The sequence below is a fragment of the Bison bison genome, unplaced genomic scaffold (genome assembly GCF_000754665.1).
Source record: "Bison bison bison isolate TAMUID 2011002044 unplaced genomic scaffold, Bison_UMD1.0 scf7180017864162, whole genome shotgun sequence".
Taxonomy (NCBI): domain Eukaryota; kingdom Metazoa; phylum Chordata; class Mammalia; order Artiodactyla; family Bovidae; genus Bison; species Bison bison.
The window spans coordinates 3094881-3122256 of NW_011494734.1; the positions used below are offsets into that span (position 1 = coordinate 3094881).

The 27376-nt window shown below is 39.0% G+C and overlaps 1 protein-coding gene across 1 annotated transcript in view; it reads left to right on the forward strand.

Moving 5' to 3' along the window:
* The window catches only part of SLC26A4 (solute carrier family 26 (anion exchanger), member 4), a 64668-nt gene extending 46869 nt beyond the window's left edge, over positions 1 to 17799 (forward strand). Inside the window, exons 15-21 of the mRNA XM_010841472.1 lie at positions 6004 to 6096; positions 7418 to 7513; positions 8147 to 8377; positions 10088 to 10142; positions 13471 to 13619; positions 15734 to 15817; positions 17631 to 17799. Coding sequence (XP_010839774.1) covers positions 6004 to 6096; positions 7418 to 7513; positions 8147 to 8377; positions 10088 to 10142; positions 13471 to 13619; positions 15734 to 15817; positions 17631 to 17654 — 732 coding nt within the window. The 3' untranslated portion in view covers positions 17655 to 17799. The remainder of the gene's footprint in view (positions 1 to 6003; positions 6097 to 7417; positions 7514 to 8146; positions 8378 to 10087; positions 10143 to 13470; positions 13620 to 15733; positions 15818 to 17630) is intronic.
* Positions 17800 to 27376: the final 9577 nt, after the last annotated feature.

The window sequence follows — 27376 nt, forward strand, 5'->3', positions numbered from 1 at the left end:
CTGAATGTTGAGCTTTAAGCCAACTTTTTCACTCTCCTCTTTCACTTTCATCAAGAGGTTCTTTAGTTCTTCACTTTCTGCCATAAGGGTGGTGTCATCTGCACATCTGAGGTTATTGATATTTCTCCCAGCAATCTTGATTCTAGCTTGTGCTTCTTCCAGCCAAGCATTTTTCATGATGTATTCTGCATATAAGTTAAATAAGCAGGGTAACAATATACAGCCTTGATGTACTTCTTTTCCTATTTGGAACCAGTCTGTTGTTCCATGTCCAGTTCTAACCATTCCTTCCTGACCTGCATACAGATTTCTCAAGAGGCAGGTCAAGTGGGCTGGTATTCCTATCTCTTTCAGAATTTTCCACAGTTTATTGTGATCCACACAGTCAAAGGCTTTGGCGTAGTCAATAAAACAGAAATAGATGTTTTTCTGGATCTCTCTTGCATTTTCAATGATCCAGTAGATGTTGGCAATTTGATCTCTGGTTCCTCTGCCTTTTCTAAATCCAGCTTGGACATCTGGAAGTTCACGGTTCACGTATTGCTGAAGCCTGGCTTGGAGAATTTTGAGCATTACTTTGTTAGTGTGTGAGATGAATGCAATTGTGTGGTAGTTTGAGCATTCTTTGGCATTGCCTTTCTCTGGAATTGGAATGAAAACTGACCTTTTCCAGTCCTGTGGCCACTGCTGTGTTCTCCAAATTTGCTGGCATATTGAGTGCAGCACTTTCACAGCATCATCTTTTAGGCTTTGAAATGGCTCAACTGGAATTCCATCACCTCCACTAGCTTTGTTCGTAGTGATGCTTGCTAAGGCCCACTTGACTTCACATTCCAGGATGTCTGGCTCTAGGTCAGTGATCACACCATCGTGATTATCTGAGTCATGAAGATCTTTTTTGTACAATTCTTCTGTGTATTTTTGCCACATCTTCTTAATATCTTCTGCTTCTGTTAGGTCCATACCATTTCTGTCCTTTATTGAGCCCATGTTTGTATGAAATGTTCCCTTGGTATCTCTAATTTTCTTGAAGAGATCTCTAGTGTTTCCCATTCTACTGTTTTCCTCTATTTCTTTGCACTGATACCTGAGGAAGGCTGTCTTATCTCTCCTTGCTATTCTTTGAAACTCTGCATTCAAATGGGTGTATCTTTCCTTTTCTCCTTTGCTTTTGGCTTCTCTTATTTTCACAGGCTTTTCTATTCTATTTGAAGCCTATTCTAAAGAAGAGGCTTTTCTTCTTTTCTATTTATAAGATCTCCTCAGACAACCATTTTGCTTTTTTGCATTTCTTTTTCTTGGGGATGGTTTTCTTGGTTAGAAAACTAACCAATCTAATCACATGGACCACAACTTTGTCTAACTCAGTGAAATTATGAGCTATGCCATGTAAGGTCACCCAAGATGGACGAGTCATGGTGGAAAGTTCTGACAAAAATGTGGTCCACTGGAGAAGGGAATGGCAAACCACTTCTGTATTCCTGCCTTGAGAACCCCATGAACAGTATGAAAAGGCAAAAAAGATAGGACATGGAAAGATGAACTCCCCAAGTTGGTAGGTGCCCACTATGCTGCTGGAGATCAGTGGAGAAATAACTCAAGAAAGAATGAAGGGATGGAGCCAAAGAAAAAACAACACCCAGTTGTGGATGTGACTGGTGATGGAGCAAAGTCCAATGCTGTAAAGAGCAATGTTGCATAGGAACCTGGAATGTTAGATCCATGAATCAAGGCAAATTGGAAGTGATCAAACAGGAGATAGCAAGAGTGAACACTGACATTTTAGGAATCAGTGAACTAAAATGGACTGGAATGGATAAATTTAACTCAGATGACCATTATATCTACTATTGCGGGCAAGAATCCCTTAGAATAAATGGAGTATACAGGCTTCCCTGTCCATCGCCAACTCCCAGAGTTTACTCAAACTCATGTCTGTTGAATCAGTGATGCCATCCAGCCGTCTCATCCTCGGTCATCCATCCCGTTTTCCTCCTGCCTTCAATCTTTCCCAGCATCGGGGTCTTTTCCAAGGAGTCAGTTCTTTGCATCGGATGGCCAAAGTATTGGAGTTTCAGCTTCAGCATCAGTCCTTCCAATGAATATTCAGGACTGATTTCTTTAGGATGGACTGGTTGGATCTCCTTGCAGTCCAAGGGACCCTCAAGAGTCTTCTCCAACACCACAATTCAAAAACATCAATTCTTCAGTGCTCAGCTTTCTTGATAGTCCAACTTTCACATCAATACATGACCACTGGAAAAACCATAGCTTTGACTAGATGGACCTTTGTTGGCAAAGTAATGTCTCTGCTTTTGAATATGCTGTCTCGGTTGGTCATAACTTTCCTTCCAAGGAGCAAGCATCTTTTAATTTCATGGCTTTTAATTTCATCTGCAGTGATTTTGGAGCCCCTCAAAATAAAGTCAGCCACTGTTTCCACTGTTTCCCCATCTATTTTCCATGAAGTGATGGGACCAGATGCCATGATCTTAGTTTTCTGAATGTTGAGCCTCAAGCCAAGTTTTCACTCTCCTTTTTCACTTTCATCAAGAGGCTCTTTAGTTCTTCTTTGCTTTCTGCCATAAGGGTGGTGTCATCTGCACATCTGAGGTTATTGATATTTCTCCTGGCAATCTTGATTCTAGCTTGTGCTTCTTCCAGCCCAGCGTTTCTCATGATGTACTCAGCATATAAGTTAAATAAGCAGGGTGACAATATACAGCCTTGACGTACTCCTTTTCCTATTTGGAACCAGTCTGTTGTTCCATGTCCAGTTCTAACTGTTGCTTCCTGACCTGCATACAGACTTCTCAAGAGGCAGGTCAGGTGGTCTGGTATTCCCATCTCTTTAAGAATTTTCCAGAGTGTGTTGTGGTTCACACAGTCAAAGGCTTTGGCACAGTCAATAAAGCAGAAGTCAGTGATGTTAGAGATACTGAACAGCCATATGCAAAAGAATGAACCTGGACTACTATCTTGTATAATATACAAAAATGAACTCAAAATGGATTAAAGACTTGAATATAAGACCTGAAACCATAAAACTAGAAGAAAACATGGGAAGTTAGCTCCAAGACATCAGTCTTGATGTTAAATGTTTGGATCTGAATCAAAAAGCAAAGGCAGCAAAAGTGGGACTACATCAAACTAAATAGCTTTTGTGTGCAAAGGAAACTATCAACAAAATGAAAAGGCAACCAACTGAATAGAAGGAAATAACTGCAAATTATGTATCTTATAATGGGTTAATATCCAAAATATACCCAGAACTCAAACAACTCAATAGCAAAAAAACCCAAACAAGGCAGAGGCTCTAATAAGACGTTTTCCCAAAGAAGATATACTGATGGCCAACAGGCACAGGAAAAAATGTTCAGTATCACTAATTATCAGAGAAATGCAAACCAAAGCCACAGTGAGATTTTCCTTCACACCTGTCAGAATGGCTATTAACAAAAAACAAGAAATAAGAAGTATCGGAAAGAGTATGGAGAAAACGGAACCCTCACACACTGTTGGTAGGAATGTAAATTGGTGTAGCATTATGGAAAACAATATGGAGGTTCCTCAAAACATTAAAAATAGAACTATCACCTATTCCAGTTCTTGCTATTTATGTGAAGAAAATGAAAACACTAATTCAGAAAGATGTATGTACTCCTATGATCACTGAAGCATTATTTACAATAGCCAATATATGAAAATAACTTAAGTATCCACTGACAGATGAATGGATAAAGAAATGAGCATGCGCACGCATGTGGGCACACATATACACATGAATACTAATCAGAGATAAAAAGGAAAATCTTACCATTTGTAACCACATGGATGGATCTTAAGGTTATTATGAAAAGTGAAATAAGACAGAGAGAGACAAATACCATTAGAGGTATAGATTCTAAAAAACAACACAAATGAATAAAAACAAAATGAAACAAAAGTCACAGATACAAAGGACAGATTGGTGATTACCAGAGGGGAAGGGGGTTGGAGGTTCAGTGAAATGGATGAAGGAGGCGAAGAGGGTATTTATTGTGGTGATCATTTTGTGGTGTATATGAATATAGAATTATTATGTTGCATATACAGAACTAATATAGTGTTATATACCAGTTTTATCTCAATTTAAAAAATTTCTCATGGTAGGAAGTAGACCTGGCCATGAAAGAAAGCAAAGAAAGAAACAACAAAATAAAGAAAACATGTATTTTAGCAACAAATAGTTTTTAAAAGCAAAGAAAAAAATTTTTTTAGATATTAGATACTGAATCTAAAATTCCAGTAGCTGCTACTTAATTTATTTTCACAGTCTCTGGCAGTTGTATTGAGCCAGGTGCTGTCAAGAGCTAGAAATGATTCTATGATGCTCTGAGTCAGGGAACACTTGGTGAGTTGGGGGTTCTGAATTCTAGGCTCTAACTTGTGGAGACTTTGCCCAAGTCAGTCAGCCTCTCAGGGCCTCAGGTTTCTCATCTGAAGGGACTGGATGAAAACTGCTATGATCCCTAAAGGGTAGAAAAGTCCATGATTCTGTTAGGTTCACTTTTTGTCTGGCCATTGTGTGTCAGGGTGCTGCTGCTGCTAAGTCGCTTCAGTCGTGTCTGACTCTGTGCGACCCCATAGACGGCAGCCCACCAGGCTCCCCTGTCCCTGGGATTCTCCAGGCAAGAACACTGGAGTGGGTTGTCATTTCCTTCTCCAATGCAGGAAAGTGAAAAGTGAAAGCGAAGTCGCTCAGTCGTGTCCGACTCTTAGCGACGCCATGGACTGCAGCCTACCAGGCCCCTCCATCCATGGGATTTTCCAGGCAAGAGTACTGGAGTTGCCATTTCCTTTTCCAGAACAAGCAAATAACATAATAGGCTTCAGTTCCTGCAAGTCCCTTAGATTTTGCTCCTTTTTCCCCCCTCCCTATTTTAAAATAGTTGAGGGAGATGGGGAGAAGGCCAGTCATATGAACTTGAGGCAATTCATATGATGATTTGGAGCCTCAGTTTCATTTTTTTTTTAACTTTTTATTTTGTATTGGGATATAACCGATTGACAAGGTTGTGATAGTTTCAGGTGAACAACAAAGAGACTCAGCTATACATATATGTGTATATATTCTCCCCCAAACACCTCTCCTATCCAGGCTGCCATGTAACATTGAGCAGAGTTCCCTGTGCTATGGAATTCTGGTTATCCATTTAAAATATAGCAGTGTGTACATGCCCATCCCAAACTCCCTAACTATCCCTGCCCCCTCCATTCTTCCCCCATACCAACAACCATAAGCTCATTCTCCAAGTCTGTGAGTCTGTTTCTGTTTTGTAAGTTCATTTGTATCATTTCCTTTTAGATTCCACATATAACAGATGTCATACGATATTTCTCCTTCTCTGACTGACTGACTTCACTCAATATAACACTCTCTAAGTCCATCCATGTTGCTACAAATGGCATTATTTCAATCTTTCTATGCCTGAGTAATATTTCATTGTATACATGTTGCTACAAATGGCATTATTTCAATCTTTCTATGCCTGAGTAATATTTCATTGTATATATGTGCTACATCTTCTTTGTCGATGGACGTTCTCTGTCGATGGACATTTAGGTTGCTTCCATGTCTTGACTGTTGTAAACAGTGCTGCAGTGAATATTGGGGTGCATATCTCTTTTTGGATCATGTTTTTCTCTGGATCCGTGCCCCAGGAGTGGGATTACAGGGATATACAGTATCTGTGTTTTGGAGTCTCAGTTTCGTCATCTGGAAATTAGAGGGCTGGATAATTGCTTTCTAAGACTGTTTCTATTCTGACCTTCTCTGTGACTGTGGAAGTTCAGGAATTTGTGTAACTCTGTCTCCCAACTGCAATCTAGGCCCTATTCAAGGAAAGTTGACTGCCACTGCCTAGCTCCTTGGAGTAATTCTAACTCCGCTCCTAGCTGAATAGCCAAAAGCTTAATTGAATATTTAAATGATTTAAACTCAATTTTTTTTTTAAATGCTAGATTGAAGAACTTGAAGGTGTGAAGATTCTGAGATTTTCTAGTCCTATTTTTTATGGCAACGTTGATGGTTTGAAAAAATGTATCAAGTCCACAGTAAGTATTTTATCCCTAGAAATTTGGTTTCTAACCACCTTTGAGACTTCATTCATTTTACAGGTATTTATTTGGCCCTATGCCCTGTTCCCTTTGTACAGGGCATTAATAACTATAACACCCTTGCCCTCAAATAACTTCTAATCTATTAATATTTGGGGACAGGAAAAAACCAATAATAACACATATGTTAAAATTCAGGTAGCAATAATTGTGCTGGACAAAACCACAAGAGATGTCTCCAGGCAGAATCTGAGTAAGTTTCAAAGAGGAAGTGTAGACAGTAAGTGTTAAGATTTCATGGAAGGGAGCGATCCATGTCAGGCTCTGCATGGCAGTTGGGCAGAAGGAAGGAGATTAATGCAGGGGTTTGGGAACTGTGTGAGCTGAGAGGAAAATATGGGAATGTATATTGGGTAAGGGGTGAGGGGCAGTTGGAATAAAGGGTAAAAAGTATAAGTGGGTTATATAAGCAGGGAATTCTGGTCTTGAATTCTATGCTATGCTTTGAAGGTGGAATTTGCCTTTAGATCAGTGTTTTCCTAAGGTTCAAAGGAATGTTCCTAAATTTTGCAACAAGAGGGCTTTGTTATGTTAAGGAAATTTGTTAAGACTTAAAGCTAAAAAGGTTATTTTTTGCTGTGTGGTGTTTTTTTTTTTTTTTTTTTTACAGTCTTAGAGTCTTCAATATACTACCACCTTTCCTGAGTCTCTGGAGAAGGAAATGGCAACCCACTCCAGTACTCTTGCCTGGAAAATCCCATGGACGGAGGAGCCTGGTAGGCTACAGTCCATGGGGTCCCAAAGAGTCGGACATGACTGAGTGACTTCACTTTCACTTTCCCTGAGTCTCTGGGTGGGTAGGTTAGGGTGGCCTGGTAGTGGAGACCTCCATCAGACCTCAGAATTTCTTTTTTGGCAGGATATAGAAGGGAGTATGGAGAAGGCAATGGTAACCCATTCCAGTACTCTTGCCTGGAAAATCCCATGGACGGAGGGGCCTGGTGGGCTACAGTCCATGGGGCACAAAGAGTCGGACACAACTGAGCGACTTCACTTTCATTTTTCACTTTCCTGCATTGGAGAAGGAAATGGCAACCCACTCCAGTGTTCTTGCCTAGAGAATCCTAGGGACGGGGAAGCCTGGTGGGCTGCTGTCTATGGGGTCACACAGAGTTGGACACGACTGATGCGACTTAGCAGCAGCAGCAGCAACAAAAGGGAGTAATATCGCTTGAGAAATAGCCTTTCCAGGTAAAAACAGTCATTAATGAGCATTAGAAACCGAATATTCTAACTAACTTAACATTTATTTCCAAAGGTTGGATTTGATGCCATTAGAGTATATAATAAGAGGCTGAAAGCACTGAGAAAAATACAAAAGCTCATCAAGAAAGGGCAGTTAAGAGCAACAAAGGTAAGGCAACGTCATCCTTTCCGCTCCCACTCTGAAATTCTCTCATTTCTCAGATGACATTAAAGCAGTTAGATTGTCTAAAACTAAATGTACCCTCTTTGGTACCCAGAGGTGAACAGGCAGATGACACATGTATGTCAGAGAACAGCTGAGTTGTTCTTTTAGGCAAGAGAGAATGGGAAAGAATAAAATGACATCAACAGAGCTCCTTGGAAACACAGGGTGTGATTTATCTTCCTCTTTCATGAAATAAACCTTATTTTTACTGAAAGGAACAAAACAAGTGCTAATTCAATACCAGAAAATTATTCACAATAGAAGACAGTTATAGGTTCATAGACTTTTAGAGCTACGGTATTACCTTTTATTCAAACATTCCTGCCAATATATCTCTTGCCTAAGTTCCACCATCTTCCAGAAATCAAGCATTTCCTGGCTCCACTGCTCTTCCATTTTTCTTCCTAGAAAACATCAAAATTTGGGCTGAGGTAAACCTTATTCCCTAAGAGTTCATCCTCTTGATGTTTTGCTTACCAAGGAACAGTCTATAGGACTATGAAGTCATTTTAGATTAATTGTTGAAAGACATCCCAGCTAACTGGTAATTAAGTTGGCAATGCTTTCTTTGTTTAGAATGGCATTATAAGTGGTGCTGGTTCATCAAATAATGCTTTTGAGCCTGATGAAGACATTGAAAATCCAGAAGAACCTGATATCCCAACCAAGGAAATAGAGATCCAAGTGGATTGGAACTCTGAGCTTCCAGTCAAAGTGAATGTTCCCAAAGTGCCAATCCATAGCCTCATACTTGACTGTGGAGCCGTCTCTTTCTTGGATGTTGTTGGAGTGAGATCATTGCGTGTGGTAAGGTTCTGATGTTTCAAATTACAGATTTGGAGCTTTGGTAATAGTAAAACGATGTGGGTTTCCTGGTCTTACAGAAGGGTAACTGATTGCACAGGTTCTGTAATTTTTCTAGGGGGATGCTTTTGCAATGGAATGAATTATTAAAGCATGGGTTGTAGAGCTGGACTCCCTGGGCTTGAATCGTGGCTCTTCAACTTATTAGTGGTGTGACTGTGGGCAAATCGCTTAATCTGTCTGTACCTCAGTTTCTCCATCTGAATGTGGGGATAGTGATGGTACCTCCTTCATAGGCTTGTTATGAGGATTAAACGAGAAGAATGAAGAGTGTCTGGCACATGGTCACCTGTCAGCAAGTATTACTGTTTGTTATGTTTTCTTTTCCTGAGAATATATATGACATGGAATATGAAAAGAAAAATGGGCAAAATTTAATATTATGTTTTTATCTGTTATGTGAACAGCAGCAGAATGAGAAACACGGTAGGGCTGGAAAAGCTAGGCATTATCAGGGTTAGATCTGCAGGAAGTAGGCCAGACATCTAGGCAGTCAAAGAGCTGAATGAAGAACATGCGGGACAGAAACATTCTTATCAGAAAGCAGGTATGCAAGCTCAAGTTCAGTGATTCCTTTAACAAATAGATGTGCAATGCCTCAGATGTGCCAAGCCCTTGGCTGGGGACCAGAAACTATTAATAATTATGAAGTAGCCATAGTTCCTACCCTCCTGGGACTAAGCGATCTAGGGGGCAAGGAAAATGTTAAATAATCTTTTAAATAACAATTGTATTAAGTGCTCAAAACAGACTAACGAGGTCAACTTGACCAGGAGTGTCAAGTTTAAGTGAAGCCTCATGTAGGTATCAAGAGGATTGGGCAGAAAAGCAGGCAGGGTCAAGGCACCGACAATCAGGTTTATGTAATAATATCAAACTACTCTCAACTGAGGTTTAACTTAGCTGGGGCTTCTTGTTGCTTTCAAATGCTAAAGTGACAATTTTGAAAGCTCCAAACTTTATACTTGCATAGAGGTCTTGATCTTTTTTCCCCAGAAAATTTAAGCTCTGTATGATTATTGTCCATGGGTCTTTTGTTTTGTCCATAGGTCTTCTGTCTTAATTCTTTTAATTCAACTTTTTATTTTGAGATAACTGTAGACCCCCATAAAACTATAAGAAATAATACAGAGAGATCCTCAGTACCACTTACCCAGTTTCTTTCAGTGGTAACATCTTGCAAAACTATAGTGTAAGAGCACAATCACTATACTGACACTGCTACAGTCAAATACAGAGACCCTGGTTTCTAGGCCAGTGTTTACACTTGGTGTCTGGTGGCCGCATATCCACAGCCATATCTCTTCCACTCAGAGACATAAACTCATACTCTTCTCTCCAACCAGCAGAGGTTGCATTATCCCTTCTTTCCTTCCTTCCACAAGTATTTATGAAGCTCTTGTGTGCTATCCAGTGCTGGGCTATTGAGCACTGGATGTTGCCACCTCTTGAGACATGGTCTTTTCATCCTAAGCATCATCACTGTATGTTGAAACTTCGGTGGTTTTCCAATTTCCAATAATGAACTTTCTTCAGACTCCTGATTCACCATGAAAGTGTTCAAAGTTTCTCCTGAGCAAGTAGTTGAATGCTACTGAGTTATAGGCAGGTAAAGTTACTCATTGTTACAAATTCTCCTTTTTAAATTTTTAGATTGTCAAAGAATTCCAAAGAATTGATGTAAATGTGTACTTTGCATCCCTTCAAGGTAAATGCATATATATGTATCTATCTATAAGACTTTTCTTTAAGCCTTTTCTCCTACCTTGGAATGTGAGTACATAATGTCCAAAGGGCTTTTTTTCCAAAAACTATTTTTATTGTGGTAAAAGAGATATAAGACTTGCGCTTTTAGTCAAGAATCCAACTAATTCAGTGGCATTAAGTACATTCACCATGTTGTGCAATTAATCACAACTATCCTTTCTTGCTTTCTTTCCTTTTTTTTCTTTTGGTCCCTATAACATTTATTACTGAGATATTTTGCACCATTTGCTTCTGTTTACATCTTTGAGATCCAGTGTGTATTTTACATTTACTGCACATTTTTTGTTGTTGCTGTTGTTATTTTCTGTTTTTTTTTTTATTGAAGTTTTAGTTGGTTTATAATATTATATTAGTTCCAGGTATGTAGCATAGTGATTTAGTATTTTTTCAGACTATAATTCATTATAGGTTATTACAAGATAATAGCTATAATCCCCTGTGCTATACAGGATTTCCTTGTTGATTATCCATTTTATACTTAGTAGTTTGTATCAATTAGTCTCATACACCTAATTTGTCCTTGTACCTCCCTTTTGGTGACCAGGAGTTTGTTTTCTTGCTTTTTAAGCATTTTTTTTTTTTTTTTTTGATGTGGACCATTTTTAAAAGTCTTCATTAATTTGTTACAATATTGCTTCGGTTGTTTTATGTTCTGGTTTTTTGGCCATGAAGCATTTGGGATCTTAGCTCCCTGACCAGGAATTGAACCCAAACCCCCTGCATTGGAAGGTGAAGTCCTAACCACTGGACTACCAGGGAAGTCCCATAAGTTTGTTTTCTACATCTGTGGATCTGTTTCTGTTTTGCATACACATTCATTTGTATCTTTTTAAGATTCCACATATAAGTGATATCATAAAGCATTTGTCATTCTCTGACTTACTTCACTAAACATAATATTGCTTAGGTCCATCCACATTACTGCAAGTGGCAGAATTTCATTCTTTTTTATAGCTCAATAATATTCCATTTCATTTATGCCACATCTTTTAATTTAATCATCTGTTGACGGGCACTTAGATTGTTTCCATGCTATTGTAAATAAAACAAGACCTAATTAAACCTAAAAGTTTTTGCTTAGCAAAGGAAACCATCAACAAAACGAAAAGACAACTTTCTGAGTGGGAAAAAATACTTGCATATTATGTGATTGACAAGGAGTTAATATCCAAAACATATAGACAGCCACAAAGAACAAATGCTGGAAAGGCTGTGGAGAAAAGGGAATGCTCCTAGACTGTTGGTGGGAATGTAAGTTGGTACAACCACTATGGAAAACAGAATGGAGGTTCCTCAAGAAACGAAAAACAGAGTTGCCATATGATTCAGCAATCCCACTCTTGGGCAAAACTATAATTCAAAACATATGTGCGGCTCTGTGTGCAGCACTGTTCACAATAGCTAAGACATGGAAGCAACCTAAATGTGCATCAACAGATGAATGGCTAAAGAAGATGTGGTATTAATACATATATACAATGGAATACTATGCAGCCATAAAAAGAATGAGATAATGCTGTTTGCAGAAACATAGATGGACTTAGAGATTATCCTACTAATTGAAGTAAGTCCTAGAAAGAGAAGTACTATATGATATCACTTGTGCAGAATCTAAAATATGACACAAATGAAACTATCTACAAAACAGAACGGATTTATAGACATAGAGAACAGACTTGTGGTTGCCAAGGGAATGAGGGGTGGGGAAGAAATGGGTTTGGAGTTGGGGTTAGCATATGCAAACTAGTATGTATAGAATGGATAAACAATAAGGGCTTACTGTATAGCACAGGGAACTATATTTGATATTCTGTTATATATATATACATATAAACTGAATCACTTTGTTGTACAGCAGAAATTAACACAACATCGTAAATCAACTATACTTCAATTAAAAATATTTGGAACAAATACAGATAGCTCATACAACTCAATGTCAAAAAACCAAACAACCCAATCAAAAAAAATGAGCAGAAGACCTGAACAGGCATTTTTCTAAAGAAAACATATAGATGGCTAACAGGCACATGAAAAGATGCTCAACAATGCTAATTGTTAGAGAGATGCAAATCAAAACAACAATCAGATATCATTTTATACCTGTCAGAATTTCTATCATTATAAAGTCTACAGTTAAAAATGTTGGTATGGATGTAGAGAAAAAGGGCACCCTGGTACATTGTTGGTGGGAATGTAAATTGGTACCACCACTGTGGAAAACAATTTGGAGGTTTCTCAAAAAACTGAAAATAGAAGTACCACTGGATCCAACAATTACACTCCTCAGTATATATCTGGAAAAAAACATAAACACTAATTTAAAAAGATCTGTGTGTCCCAAAGATCACCACAACTATCTATTTTCAAAATTACCATTGCCACAAGCAGAAACTCTACCCATTAAACAATTACTCTGAAGGTCTTTTTGAATCCAGAAGGATTACTTCCAACTTGTGTCATAGAGCTGGTAACACCTGGAAACCTATGTCCTCTTAGCAGTGGAGGATCAATGGGGAAAAAACTGTCCTCAGGAGAGCAGAGCTGGAAAATGACTCATATCCCTGAGAACTAGAGGAACTTGCAGGGCACGAATCTGTGTCTGTCGATGTACAAGTGGTGTATAGGAATAGTAGTGGTTAGACTGAGTTCTCTAGGAGCAGAGCCTGAGATAAGGATTCTAGCGCAAGTGACTTATTAAGGCAGTACACTGGAAAATTCATCAAGAACTGAGGGGAGCAGGATAGGGCAGGAGGAGAAGACAAAGGGATGGCTTCAGAATCTACTTAGCTTGGTTTCACAGGGGAATACCTCAAGAAGAGCACCAGATGGTTTTCTTGAGGCAAGAGCAGTGGGGGGCTGGCCCTTTTACCTCCAGATCAGTCCAGCTGGCTGCGGGCCACCCAAGGGAGGGGGTGAAACCTCCTAGGCCTTCTTCAGGTGAGACAGTTCCCATTGGCCAAAGCATGTTCTCCATTGAAGGGTACAGCTGTGAACTGTTAGCAGCCAGACTCACAGCAGCAGGAGAATGGGTTCCCTGGAAAAAGAGAGATGGCTGGGAAACAAGACCATCTATTAATACCACAACCAGTTATGGTGTCACCATTCCGTGTGCTACTGGAAAAGAAACTGACAGAGCAGGATCACATTCTGGAAATGAGAAAAAAAAAAAAGATTCAAAGGAGGAGGTTCCAAAACTTAGCATTGGTTGATGTTGTAAGAATATCTTTTCCTAGAGACTAACTAAACATTATCTTTTTCTTTTGAAGATCATGTGATAGAAAAGCTGGAGAAATGTGGTTTCTTTAATGATAATAACATCAGGAAGGACATATTTTTTATGACTGTTCATGATGCTGTCCTCCATCTCCAGAACCAGGTGAAATCTCAAGAGGTTCAAGATTCCATTTTAGAAACGGTAAACATTGAAACTTTCTACATACGTAGCTTTCCTAAACTACCATGGTTTCTGTAAATGGCAGAAAATTCCACAAACCTAAATTTGAATCCCAGGCCAGTGAAGTTTTTAAGCCACCTGCTTAACTTTTCAGAGCCTCAGTTTTCTCATCAGTAAAATGGGAGTAAAACATTCCCCTTGCTGGGTACATATGAAGATTCAATGGGACAGTTTATAGGAAAGCACCCGGTAGAAACCAGTACATTATTAGTTCCACAATGTGGGGGTTTACTAATATAAGTAGGCAGTAGCTGTACTGACTTTTAAGAAAAAAGGCACCAAATCTTGGATCTTCTATGATTTGTATGTAAATGCAATTTAAATTCTCAGCAGTCTGTAAACTCTTATCAGTTTTTTTTTTCCCTTTGGCCGCACCGTGTGACTGTGAGATCTTAGTTCCCTGACCAGGGATTGAACCTGTGCCCCCTGCATTGGAAGTGTGGAGTCCTAACTACTGGACTGCCAGGAAATTTCCTATCAATGTTTTTAAATAGGATTCATTAGGTCATAAGTGATCTTTGAAGAAAAAAAAATTGAAAACCACAAATCATCCTAGAGTTTATTCTCCGAAAAACAGGATAGACCCTGACTTCCCACTGGCCTCCTTATTTTATCATTTTTCCTGTAAAATACCCAGGAGAGTTGAGGATTCTGATGTGCGTCATTGGGCTGGGCCTACTGCTTAATACAAGAATGTCATCTCTCATGGACTGTCTCACAATGAATTTGGGAAACTAAAATGTCTATAAAAATGACAACAATAATAACCATTCTGATAACACAGTCCACTATATTTTAAATTGCTTCCTTTTTTTCTAAAAGTAGGATAAGTAGATTCTTAGTGTAGATTGAAAGTTACTGTTTGAAGTGAAACTAATTTAGAAAACAATAGTACATTATTCAATTCACCTATTGTTAGTAGAAAGATTGTTCTACTTAATGGTGTTGGAGAAAATACTACTTCTAAATACCAAGATGTGGATCTTAAATAAATAAAAAAAAAAGGTGCTACACTCAAGATGCTCAGCTTTGAAAACCTGCAAATATTTTTTAATATGTCTAAGGACTTCCCAGGTGTCTAGAGGTTGGGAATCCACCTTCTAATGCAGGGGATATGGGTTTGATCCCTGGTCGAGGAACTAAGCTCCTGCATGCCACGAGGCATCTGAGCCCTTGTGCCGCAACTAGAGAGAAGCTGGCGAGCCACAATTAAGACCCAATGTAATCCCAGGGATGGTGGAGCCTGATGGGCTGCTGTCTGTGGGGTCGCACAGAGTCAGACATGACTGAAGCGACTTAGCAGCAGCAGCAGCAGTACCCAAATAAATAAATGAAAAAAAATTTTAATATAACTGAAAATTGACTTATTGTTTTCCCCGTAGGTAACAACAACAAAGCAGGATAGTGTAAAGAGAATTGAGTTTTTTATTTGTGAGGTTAAAAGTAGCTAAAATGAAATGTTACTCTTATCTTAATGTACATTTAGAGTTGCTTTGGGAATATGCTTTATGGGTAAGACAAAGTCCAGATTGTTACTGGTTTCCTTTGTGTGTAGATTAAATTACACATTATGGCTAAAAAGCAGAATTTTCCTGAATAACCTACTTGGTCCATAGATATTGGTTTCTATCTCCAATAAAATTAATTCCCATTCAATTCAACTTGAGATTGTTTATTGTTGTCAGTCAGGAGCCCTTCACTTCGAGTTCCCTGGATGCTCAATGCTTTACTAAGTGCTCTTAGCTTGGTTATTGAAAGAAAATGACCATTGACTGCAGAATCATTTAGGCCGACCGGATGACTTGCTAAGTGTACACTTCAGAGGTTGGGGAAGAGAGTTGCAAAGGAGGTTAGACAATGAACTATACCAGTTCACACTTGAATGTGAAAAAAATGGTGGAGGGAGAATTCTAAGTGGGAAATATGAAAGATCAAGAAAGCTGAAAAGGATTTTGAAGTATGTAGATTTTAGATGAGAGGCACCAGCCAAGCTGCAAATCATTTTCAGTGAAGAACCAGGTAGGTTGATGCTATTAGGCTTCTAATAAATAGTCTCTGTGTTCTCTTTTGTCAAGATCACCCTCATCCAAGACTGTAAAGATCCTCTTGAATTAATGGAAGCAGAAATGATCGAAGAACAACTTGATGTCCAAGATGAGGTATGATCAGTATTTTTGTTCAAAGAAAAGAATTTGAATTAAACAGAATAATACTTGTAGTATTAAAAATATTTGATAAAAACTATCCAGGGAAAATAATTTTAAGAAAATACCAAGAGGGTAAAATGGAAAACAAGGATTCTCTATTGAAGACATTAAGTACCAGGGGATGGGGAGGTGCCTTTTGCTCCAAGCCTACAGATGTGATCAGCAACTGGAAGCAGCCAACACATTTGTCTTGATTTTATACCTAAACTTATGCACACTTTCTCTTTCAGAGACCTAAGGCCAGTGGGATAGGAGAAAGGTGAATGGAGGGAATTTTTAAGCCAGGAGTTTCATAAGCCTCAGAAATAATGAGTTGGCCAAAAAGTTCGTTCGAGTTTGCCAGCTCTTAGGGACAAAACCAAAAGAACTTTTTGGCCAACTTAATTGTATGTGAAGAGTAGGAACCTCTTCCTCTGACTGATGATGGCTTTAGAAAGAGACAGATTCCAGTTGAAAGATGTTTCAAAATCAAGTAGCCCCACATCCTCAGCTCTGCAGAGATCCTTCCTACCCCATCTCTAAGGATGTTGTCTCAGCTTTTGTGTGAATGTTTCTAGACTTTGGCAACTAGTAGCTTTTCAAGGGGGTTTGCTACACAGCTGGAAGTCTCCAGGTGTCAGCTGTGCTTACAAACCAGATTCACCCTTTCTCTAAGAATCATCCAGTGGACTGAGATCATTCTGGTTGCCTTCTCTGAACAGTCCTTAAATATTTGAGAGTAGCTTTCATGTTTATAACAGACTCTACCCTGAATGAGACTCCTGTTTTCTTTACTGTTCCTCACGGCTAAGAAATTTGTTAGTTCTTCCCTGAACAAGAAGGGGATACAAAATCCCAGACAGGGTCAACTATGATGTCCCTTGGTCTCATCAAGATATTTACATTACTGTGACTTAAGAATGGGTTTATTTTCATAACAGCTACATCAAATTTTTTGTCCTATTGAGCAGGGGTCCACTAAAGACTTGAGCATTTTCACATGAACCATGGTCTAGGTGGGCGCCTCATTTACAGTTATAGAATTGGTTTTGACCTTAATGCAGAACTATGTATTTTCTGCTAGATTACAGGCAGAGAAGATTTTTAGGGAAGAAATCACCAAGTAGAGTGAAAATCAGGGGTTCTGCATTTTAGCCCATCAGCTTAATGAGCCCAGGAATGTTATTATGAAGCTGTGAAGTCCTTCCAGCTTACTGTTTATGATTAAGGCTATAAGGACAAGTTAGTTGAATGAAAACTCATATATCACAATTGGAACTTAAGAAGGTGCCACACTATAGAAGTATTTTTGATGCCACATAAAAGCATCATTCAGGTAGGGCTCCTGTAGATAAGGAAACTGTAAAGCAGAGTGGTTTTAAGGGGCTGAACTTTAGACCAACAGACTTGAGTGCTGGCCCTGATTCTGCAACTAACCATCTGAGTAGCCTGCGACAATTTACTTATCCTGACCTCATTTTAGTTTCTTCATGTAAGATAGAAATAATAACGTTACAGAGTTTTGACTGTTAATGGATACATGTAAAGGAATAAAACAGTCTTGTACATAGTAAGTGCTCAAGAAATAGTAATGATTGCTTTTAAACCACATCCAATTAGCATATGATGAGGTACAAAATTAAGTTTTTACCCTACTTTCATTGTGGTGCTATACACCTGAGTAAATGGAAGCAACCAATGCTACGAAGACATATTTGCAAAAAAGATTAGGTAGACTTAAGGAGAATTCTGTTGCATCAACACTGTTTTCCCCTTGCTTCCACAGGCTATTCGAAGACTTGCTTCCTGAAATTGAGCTCAGGAGGTCACTCTAAGCAAAGACTGCGTGGCAGAATTTCCCCACCATGTAATTCTATGCAAATATTTTCTGCATTGACTATTTTCTTTGAACTTGAAACACTCATTCTTTTTCCAGTAGACTTAAAAAAAAAATTTTTTTTTAACCTCTTAACCACTGAAAGAGAAGCACAAAGATTGTTTCTAGGCTTTATTTATAAAATGAGTATTTCACTTCTAAAATGTGCAACATGGTCAAAGAGGGTTTAGCAGTTTGCAGGATCTGAGGGACCATGCTGCTACTCCTACAACAGATTTGCTAGGAGTGTGCATGTGGGTACATGTGGACTTCTGTGCAGCTGGGGTAAGGATCACCCAACAGTCTCTGTGGGCAGGTGAGTCAGGAACGATTATCCTGTAAATCTATTTCTGATTGACCTTGACACCTATGAGCTGCTCTGATCACAGTGTAATGTCACAGTAAGTAAAGGCCGAAATAGAATTATTAGTGTACTTATCAGTAAAGGTCTTTAGAAATCCCTTTTGGTAAATGCATCCAAAAAGTTTTAAAAATACAAATTTGGCTAATGAGGTATTACTATATGTGACCAGATATGTAACTAGAATAAAGGAAATGTTCATTTAAAAGCTATAGAATTGACTCAGAGAAGTGACGTGATAAGATTATTGTGGTTTATTGATATCATTTTTTGATATAAAAAGCAAAGCTCACAAATAAGATCCAGTAAAAATATATGATACACTATCTTTAGTTGAAAAATGCAGTTTTAATTTACCCTAGTTTATAGAAATGAGCATTGTGTACAGTATATTTAAGTATGGTCTATTTAAAATCTAACAGAAAAATTGTGTTATTTTGAACAAAAATCAAGTTTAATATGTTCATAAGACCATGGTGACTAAAACAAGTTTATATTTTTTGTTAAAATGTTAGCAAGTATGTGAAGTGATCTTTAACTAAATTCTAAACACCTTTCAAAAAATCTAAAAAGTGAACTGCTTATGTGTATGTTTATGAAGATAAAGCATTCTAAATGAGCTCAGTATCAAAAGAAAAAAGTTGGTTTGGAATATATACATTGAAAATATATGTTTTTAAAAATCCATATGTTAAGCCAAAACATTTTTACTTAACCTTTTCTGAGGGCCAAATATTTCTAGGCATTGTGTATAATATATCGGCTTTGGTCCTGTGGACTGGTTGCATGAATTTTACACTGGACTGAATGAAGTTGTACTTCATTTCTAGAGAAAAATACTCAGGTTTTCAATTGAGATAATGTCTTAACTTGACTGAGAATGGTATTGTATCTCTGGCACAGATGTGTGGAGTTCCTAAAGGCGTTTGGCTATCCAAAGGCAGCGTATCTTATCTCTGGTTTTCTTCTTAAATATAATCAGAAATAAGGTCTGTATCTACTTCTGAAGAAATGTCATTAGTGATCAGATCAAATTGGCTAACTAAAAAGCATCTTCTCTTCCTTCTACCCCCACTACATGTTAGAATTTCAGTGAATTATAGTGGCCTGTGATGCTACAATAGTCTTTGATGCTCATGAGTTTTCTGTCTTTAATTGATAGGGAACAGATTTCTCACCTAGTTGAGGTGAGAAACATAACCAGGATTGTAATGTTATCTCATTTTTACAGTAATACTTTTCTATAATGGCAACAAGTCATAGCTCTAAAGACTGAATGTAATAGTCTTGCAGAAAATGGATGAATACCTCTGTTCAATAGAGGAAATATGCACTGCTCTCTGTTTTTTCTTTTTTTTTTTTTAAGTCAAAGGAAATACCAAAGTTATATTTTAAAGGCTAGAGTTTTTTAAGATCTTGGGTCCATTTGTGGCTATATAAGACCACAGTCTATTTGACTTGTTTCCCAAGCACACTCTAGTAATTTTGTCTCTTTATGCATCTTGTGAATAGTAAACATAAGTTTAATTCTATATTTTCAGTAGAAATTTTACTTGAAAGCTTTTGTTATGTTTTTAACCTATAGGATAAGATTCTACTATTGTATATGAATTTCAACAACAAGTGAAAAAGTCAAATCATGTACATATGGAAATATTTGCACATATTTTTTATTAAAAATAATGTTACCTTTTAAACTACTCTGATGTGTCCCTTCTGAACGAAACTATTAAATATAATAAAAAATGCTAAATTTTAAGTGTGCCAGTACTTTTTTTTTTAATTGTGATATAGTTGACTTACAATATTATATTAGTTTCGGGTATATCATAAACTGGTTCAAAATTTTTATAGAATATACTCCATTTAAAATTATAAAATATTGGCTATATTTCCTGTGCTGTGCAATATACCTTTGAAGCTTATATATTTTATACACAGTAGTGTTTACCTCAGAAGTCCCCACTGCTATCTTGCCTACCTTGCTACTCTCCCCACTGGTAACCCCTAATTTTTTGTCTTTATCTGTGACTCTGCTTCTATTTCATTATATTCATTTGTTTGCTTTATTTTTTAGATTCCACATATAGGTGATAACATGCAGTTTTTGTCTTTGACTTTATTTCACTAAGCACAATGCCTAACAGGTCTATCCATGTTGCTCCAGTGGCATTTTTTCATTATTTTTTAATATTCCATTATATATATATATCATGTCTTCTTTATCTATTCTTGGACACTTAGGTTACTTCTGCATGTTGGTTATTACAAATAATGCTCCTGTGAACATTGAGGTGCACATTCTTTTCGAATTAGTATTTTCATTTTCTTCAGATAAATACCCAGCAGTGGAATTTCTGGGTCATATAGTAGTTCTAATTTTAATTTTTGGAGGAGTCTCCATAATGCTTTCTACAGTGGCTGCACTTATCTACATTCCAACCAGCAGTGTAAAAATGTTCTCTTTTTCCCACATCCTCACCAACATTTGTTATTTGTGGTCTTTTTCATGATAGTCATTCTGACAAGTATGAGGTGATATCTCACTGTAGTTTTGATTTGCATTTCTCTGATGATATTAACGATGCTGAGCATCTTTCCATGTGTCTATTGATCATCTGTATGTTTTCATTAGACAAAATGTCTATTTGGGTCTTCTACACATTAAAAAAAAAAATTTACCTTTTAGGCCCCAGTTTCTTTCCTTTCACTCTCTTTCTTCCTTCCTTTCCTCCTTTATTTCTGGCTGCAATGGGTCTTTATTGCTGTACAGGGGCTTTCTCTAGTTGCGGCGAGTGGGGCTACTCTTCAGCTGTGGTGCACAGACTTCTCACTGTGGTGACTTCTCTTGTTGCAGAGCACAGGCTCTAAGGCATGTGGGCTTCAGTCATTGTGATGCGTGGGCTCAGTAGCTGTGGCCCACGGGCTTAGTTGCCCTATGGCATGTGGGATCTTCCTGGACCAGGGATCAAACCTATTTGCCCTGTAACTGCAGACAGATTCATAACCTCTGGACCATCAGAGAAGCACTTCTGCCCATTTTTTTTATTAGGTTGTTTGTTTTTTTGATATTGAGTTGTATGACCTGTTTATGTATTTTTAATAATAATCCAGTGGATCATATAATTTGCAAGTATATTTTGTCACTGGTTTCTTGTGCTGTGCAGTGGTTCAGTATTCTTATCAGTCATCATTTTGATGTATTCTTCATAGCTCTACTTCCGTTTGTTTTGGGTGTAATTTATTTTTGTAAAAGACTTATTGATGCAATAAACAATGTCACATAAATATCTCAGTTCAATCTTATAATTCTTACCCAAATATTTCCAGCTTGTTCTGTGCAATGATTTTCATTATTTTAAGCAAACTTTTCTTTCTGGTATGAATACACATCAAAATGATGCAAAGCCTAGTGTACTGCATGAATTTTCACAAAATAAGCACACCAGTGCAGCCAGCACCCAGATCAAGGAGCAGGAAATAGCCAGCTCCCCAGATGCCCTCTCATGCTCTCTCCCAGTAATTGCCTCAATAGATAATTACTGTCCTGACTTCTAACACTTGCTCTTTGAATTTAATATAAACGGAATCAAAATGGAAAGATTTCTATCAAAATCATAAGATTGTTTCCCTTTCTCTTTTGTGTCTGTCTTCTTGCACTCAATATTACAAATATAAGATTCATCCATGTTATTGTAGATAACAATCTTCATTAATTTTCATTGTTAAATGGTATTCATCTGGGATTCCCTGATGGCTCAGATGGTAAAGAATCTGCCGGCAATGCAAGGGATCTGGGTTCCATCCCTGAGTTGGGAAGATCCCCTGGAGGAGGGCATGGCAACCCTCTCCAGTATTCTTGCCTGGAGAATCCCCGTGGACAGAGGAGCCTGGTGGGCTACAGTCCATGGGGTGGCAAAGAGTTGGGCATGACTGAGAGATTAAGCACAGTACAGCACATTCCACTGTATAAATTTACCACCACTTATTTATCTATTCTACTGTTTATGAATAGTTGGGTTGTTTCCAGTTTTCAGCTTTCATGAATAGTGCTGCTGAGAACATTGTTAAATTTTTTTGGTAAACATATGCAGACTATTCTATGAAGTATTCACCTAGGAGCAGAGTTGCTGTGTCATATAGTTATGTTCAGGGCTTCTCTGGTGGCTCAGTGATAAAGAACCTGCCTGCCAGTGCAGGAGATGTGGGTTCGATCCCTGGGTTGGGAAGATCTCCTAGAGAAAGAAAGGGCAACCCACTCCAATGTTCTTGCCCGGGAAATCCCAGGGACAGAGGAGCCAGAAGGGCTGCAGTCCATGGGGTTGCAAAAGAGTTGGACACGACTCAGTGACTAAACCACAACCACAATATGTCTGTTCTACTTCAGTAGACACTGCAATAGGTATCTACGGCAGACTATTTTCCAAAGTGATTGCATCGACTCACACTTTCATCATATATGAGAGTTTCAGTTGCTACATGTTTTTGTCTACACTTGGTTTGTGTGTCTTTTTCATCTGAGCTATTCTTGTGGTTGTGTATTAGGATCACACTGTGTTTTTAATTTGCATTTCCCTGATGACTAAAGAAATTGAGCACCTCAGATGTTTATTATCATTTAATACTCAAGGGAGTCATTGACCAACTCATTTGTGTATTTTTCTTTTTGGACTAACAGCTTTTTCTTTTTTTCTTTTCTTTCTTTTTTTTTGGCTGCACTACATGGCACTTGGGATCTTGGTTCCCCGACTAGGGATCAACTTGTATCCCCTGCATTGAAAGCAAAGAGTCTTAACCACTGAACCACCAGGGAAGTCCTGGGCTTTCTGGCCTGTTCCTGTGGTCTACGCAACTCACCTGCCTGTCTGCCTGCTCTCCATACAGGTCTTCAGAAAAGCAGCTGGGGATTCACTAGTATTCTCACAGAGCTCCAAGAAGCTGAAGACCTATCTAGACTTTATACTAATTTTAAATATTCTAAGGTAGCCCACTTCATCCCTTTCTTCAGGAACATCTTTAGGCCTAGACACAGAGGAAATATTTTTGCACAAGATCCAACCCACTTCACTGTTTTAGACCAAGTGCTCCAGTATTCTGAATCCCTCCCCATTACGTTTAAAAAAAAAAAGAGCCTTTTATTTTGAAATGATTATAGATTTGCAGGAATTTGCAGACATGTACAGCAAGGTTCCTTTGCACCCTTCACCCAGCCTCTTCCAATGTTAACACCTTGCACAATTACAGTACAATACAGAACCCAGGAAATTGACATTGGTACAAACCATAGAGCTTATCACATGTCACTGTGTGTGTGCGTGTGTATAGCTCTATGCAATTTTATCCCAAGTATAACTTCATGTGGGGCTTCCCAGGTGGCACTAGTGGTAGAGAACCTGCCTGTCAATGCAGGACCTGCAGGAGACGTGGGTTCGATCCCTATGTTGGGAAGATCCTCTGGAGGAGGGTATGGCAACCCACCCTAGTACACTTGCCTGGAGAATCCCAGGGACAGAGGAGCCTCATGGGCTAAAGTCCATGAGGTTGCAAAGAGTGGGACATGACTGAAGTGACTGAGCACACATGCACACGCATAGCTCCATGTACACACCATGGCAATCAAGATGCATAGCTGTATCATGAACACACAATTCCTTCTGAAGGGCCTCGAAAAAAAGCACAGCTACACCTCTCCACATCCAACTACTCCAGACTGAACAAGCACATTCTGAGTTGGAGGAGCACCTCTGATAATACACTTCCTGTGGCCAGGATACATCAATCACCAAATATTCCACTTTAGAATGTGCTTGAAGTTGTCTCCATTTTTACTCGTGACTATCCCAGGATGGAGGAGCTCTGGGCCATACAGGAGGAGCATGTGAAAATCACCCTTTGGATGTAAAAGAAGGATACAAGTCCTTGACCAACCAGTACTACAAGTTGGCAGAGGCCCTTCAATATGGAGAACAGGTATGGTTATTGTCCTACTCAGTTCAGGCTAGTATAAAAAATTACCATAGATGGAGTGGCTCAAACAACAAATGTTTATTTCTATTTCTCACAGTTCTGGAAGCTAGAAGTCTGAGATCTTGTGCCAGCACGGTCAGTGAATGCCCTCTTCCTGGTTTATAGAGGACACTAGGGGTTGTCTTCTTGCTGTGTCCTCACATAGCTAGTTCCCTACTTGGAAGACACTAATTGCATCATGAGGGCTCCACTCTCCTGACCTAACTACCCCTCAAGGGTCCCACCTCCAAATACCATCACTCTGGGGCTACAGTTTCAACATCTGAATTTGGGAGAGGGACACATTCAGTTCATTGCAGCTCTCTTCAAGAGACCTGTGAACTTGGTGGCATTGCTACACACCTGAGGATGGGTCCTGATCTCTGTGTGTTGATCAGAGTAGTCAGCCCGACCCCTTCCAGGTGAATTCACTTCTGAGCTCAACAATTCATGGTGAATATAGCACTTCAGGATTCTTTAACCCACTCCTCCAAGCTTACACCATATACAAAAGGAGGCCTGGGCATCCTTTGATTCCCCGGCACAGAAGTATTCAGGTGAATAGGAGTGGTCTGGACCAGTAGAACAACTGGTGTGCCCATGCCCTTTCACCAGTAAGCTCCCAGTTAAGTGGGTAAAGGAAGGAAGTGGTGAGAAATAAGGCTGAGAGGTGGACTGGGGCCAGATTACGAGGGACCTCGTATGCCACATTAAGAAGCTTGGATTTTATCTATCCTCCACTCTGGTAAGAGATAAAAGCAAAATGGCTGGGTTACATTACCTAGCTAATCCAATCAGCTGACCTGGATACCTAGAAATAAATTCAGAAGGTGAAATTAGAGATGAATGAAGCTTTTGTTGTTGGTTTCCAACGACAGAGTAACAGATGAAGGATTAAGCTCAGGGATTTTTAAAGACAATTTCAGAATTCTATCATCTACAATGATATGAGGCATCACTTTTATGATTAGGAAGGTATGTGCTATATTAAAGCGTTTAAAGCAGAAGTGGATACTGATTTGAGATTGAGGAATCAACGTTTCTTCATAAACATGTTGCTGTTTCTATGCAGGAGTCCCTGTCTTTTCTGGTTTTACCTTTTTTTTTCCCTTAAAAAAAAAAAGAACTTTTGGTCCCTAAAACAAAGAAGGAAGTGATTGCTTAATATTTATGTTTAAAGCAGTTGTTAAATGTCTGTGACAAAATACAAGGGTGCAAACGAGTACTCTGCGCTAGCTGTCACCTGCTCCGGAAAAAGCGAAGGCTTCCAAGCTGTGGGGATGAAGCCTGTTTATTATTCCCTCACCACCTCTTCTCTACACTGAGTGGTGGCCCAACCAGAGATACAGCCAGCCACTCAGTGAGAAGATGCTCAGGATGAAGATCTGGAGGAGAAATGGCATGCAGGCCTAATCTGCCTGCTTAAAGAGCTAAGGCTACTTTCATTTTAGTTTCATCTTCCTTTATTTTGTTCAGGGTAGTAGCTTTTCCATCAGCTCTTTATTCATCAAGTGCCTTTTCTGTGACATGTACGGAACTAGAAGCTGGGTAGACATTCAGTGGGCAACAAAATCAAGCCCATCTCTATCCTCCTGGGCTAAAGTCTAATGTGGGAGATGGTTGATAAACAGGCCAAGAGCCTGGTAAATAGAGGCTGACAATTTTACTTGTGGTAGAGGCTTGAAGGTGACACACAAAGGGCCTTCTGTCATGGGGGATGACTGGCTTGGGAAGGGTGGGTGTGCTCTCCAGGAAGGTAATGCTTGAGGAACGAACTAGCAAGCACAGACCTGGGGGAAAACTGTTCATGCGGAGGGAACAGGTCAAGAAAAGCCCTGAGGCAGGATTAATCTCAGCTGAGAAGCGGTCATTTGGGACCGAAAGATCGGCAGGATGGAGGAAGGTCCTAGATACTCAAGAGTTTGTAAATGGAAGGCTTTCAGCTGGGAAAGGGATGGCCAGCTTGGTTTTCAGAAGGTTACTCTGGGTGAATTGTTTGTTTCCATGTGCAGAGAGTATCTCTCCAGGAATACACAGGATCTGGTCATCCTGGTTGCCTTCAGGAAGAGGAACTAGGGATGACTGGGGGCAAGGGCAGGAGGAAGAAGCTTTGTAGACCCTTTGTTCACTTCTGATTTTGAAGGTATTATATATTCTAAGACTAGACACGGGAATAGGAAGAAAGCTATTGCAGTTGTCTGGGACAAATCTGAGACAGACGTAAAAAAATCTGGTGATCAGACTGTAGGAGTGAGGAACAGGGAGGAATTAAGCTGATCTGTGTTTCTGGATTTAGGACTGAATGACAAAGTAGATGGTGATGATAACAAATTGGGGAGAGTTGAGGACGGACAGTTTGGGAGCACTGGCAGCTCCAGAATTTCTAGTTAAAAGAGGCTTAGGAGCGCCCAGCTAGTTGAAGTAGTGGCTAGAAGAGATTTGCCTTAAACAATGAATTTTCTTAACATTTTTTTTTAATCAGTCAAGGTATGTCATATTATATGTAGTAACCCCACAATACAGACAGGTACACACACGAGAACTAAAAAAGCAAAACCTCAGTGACTTATATAACAAAGGGTCTGGGTTTTTTTGTTTTTTTTTTTTTAGAGGGAGCACTTGCCGAAGATTTATTTAGCTTATTTAATGAAAAAAGCAGCAAGATGATACAGCTGGCCCAAAAGAGAATTAGAGTTTAGGTAATTTCTCAAGAAAGACATATGAAATAATCTGTTTGGAGACAAAGCCATTTAACATCAAACAGGACAATAAAACCATAACTTTGAGATGTTTTTCTTTCCGCCGGGCCAAAATCATTTTCAGGTCTTCAAAACACAAATCTACACGTCAACTTACAACTTCGTAAGTCTGAGCCAAATTAGTAGTAAATTACAGGTCATACAAGCGTATCTGTCCATTGGTAATTAAATTATGCTTTGGTAAGCCTCTTAGGCTATGCTTCAACACATTGTTGAAGAGATTTTTAAACTCTTTGAGCTCATGGATCCTTTCCTTAGCTGTGTCCAGTCTACTGATATATTCATCACAAGCATTCATCATTTATATTGCAGTGTTTCTGACTTACAGCATTTCCTTTTGATTGTACAAATGTTATCTCTCTGCTCACATGACACACCTATTCTTGCATGTTGTCTACTTTCTATATTAGATTCCTTATCAAATTAATCATCAGATCAGATCAGATCAGTTGCTCAGTCGTGTCCGACTCCCTGCGACCCCATGAATCACAGCACGCCAGGCCTCCCTGTCCATCACCAACTCCCAGAGT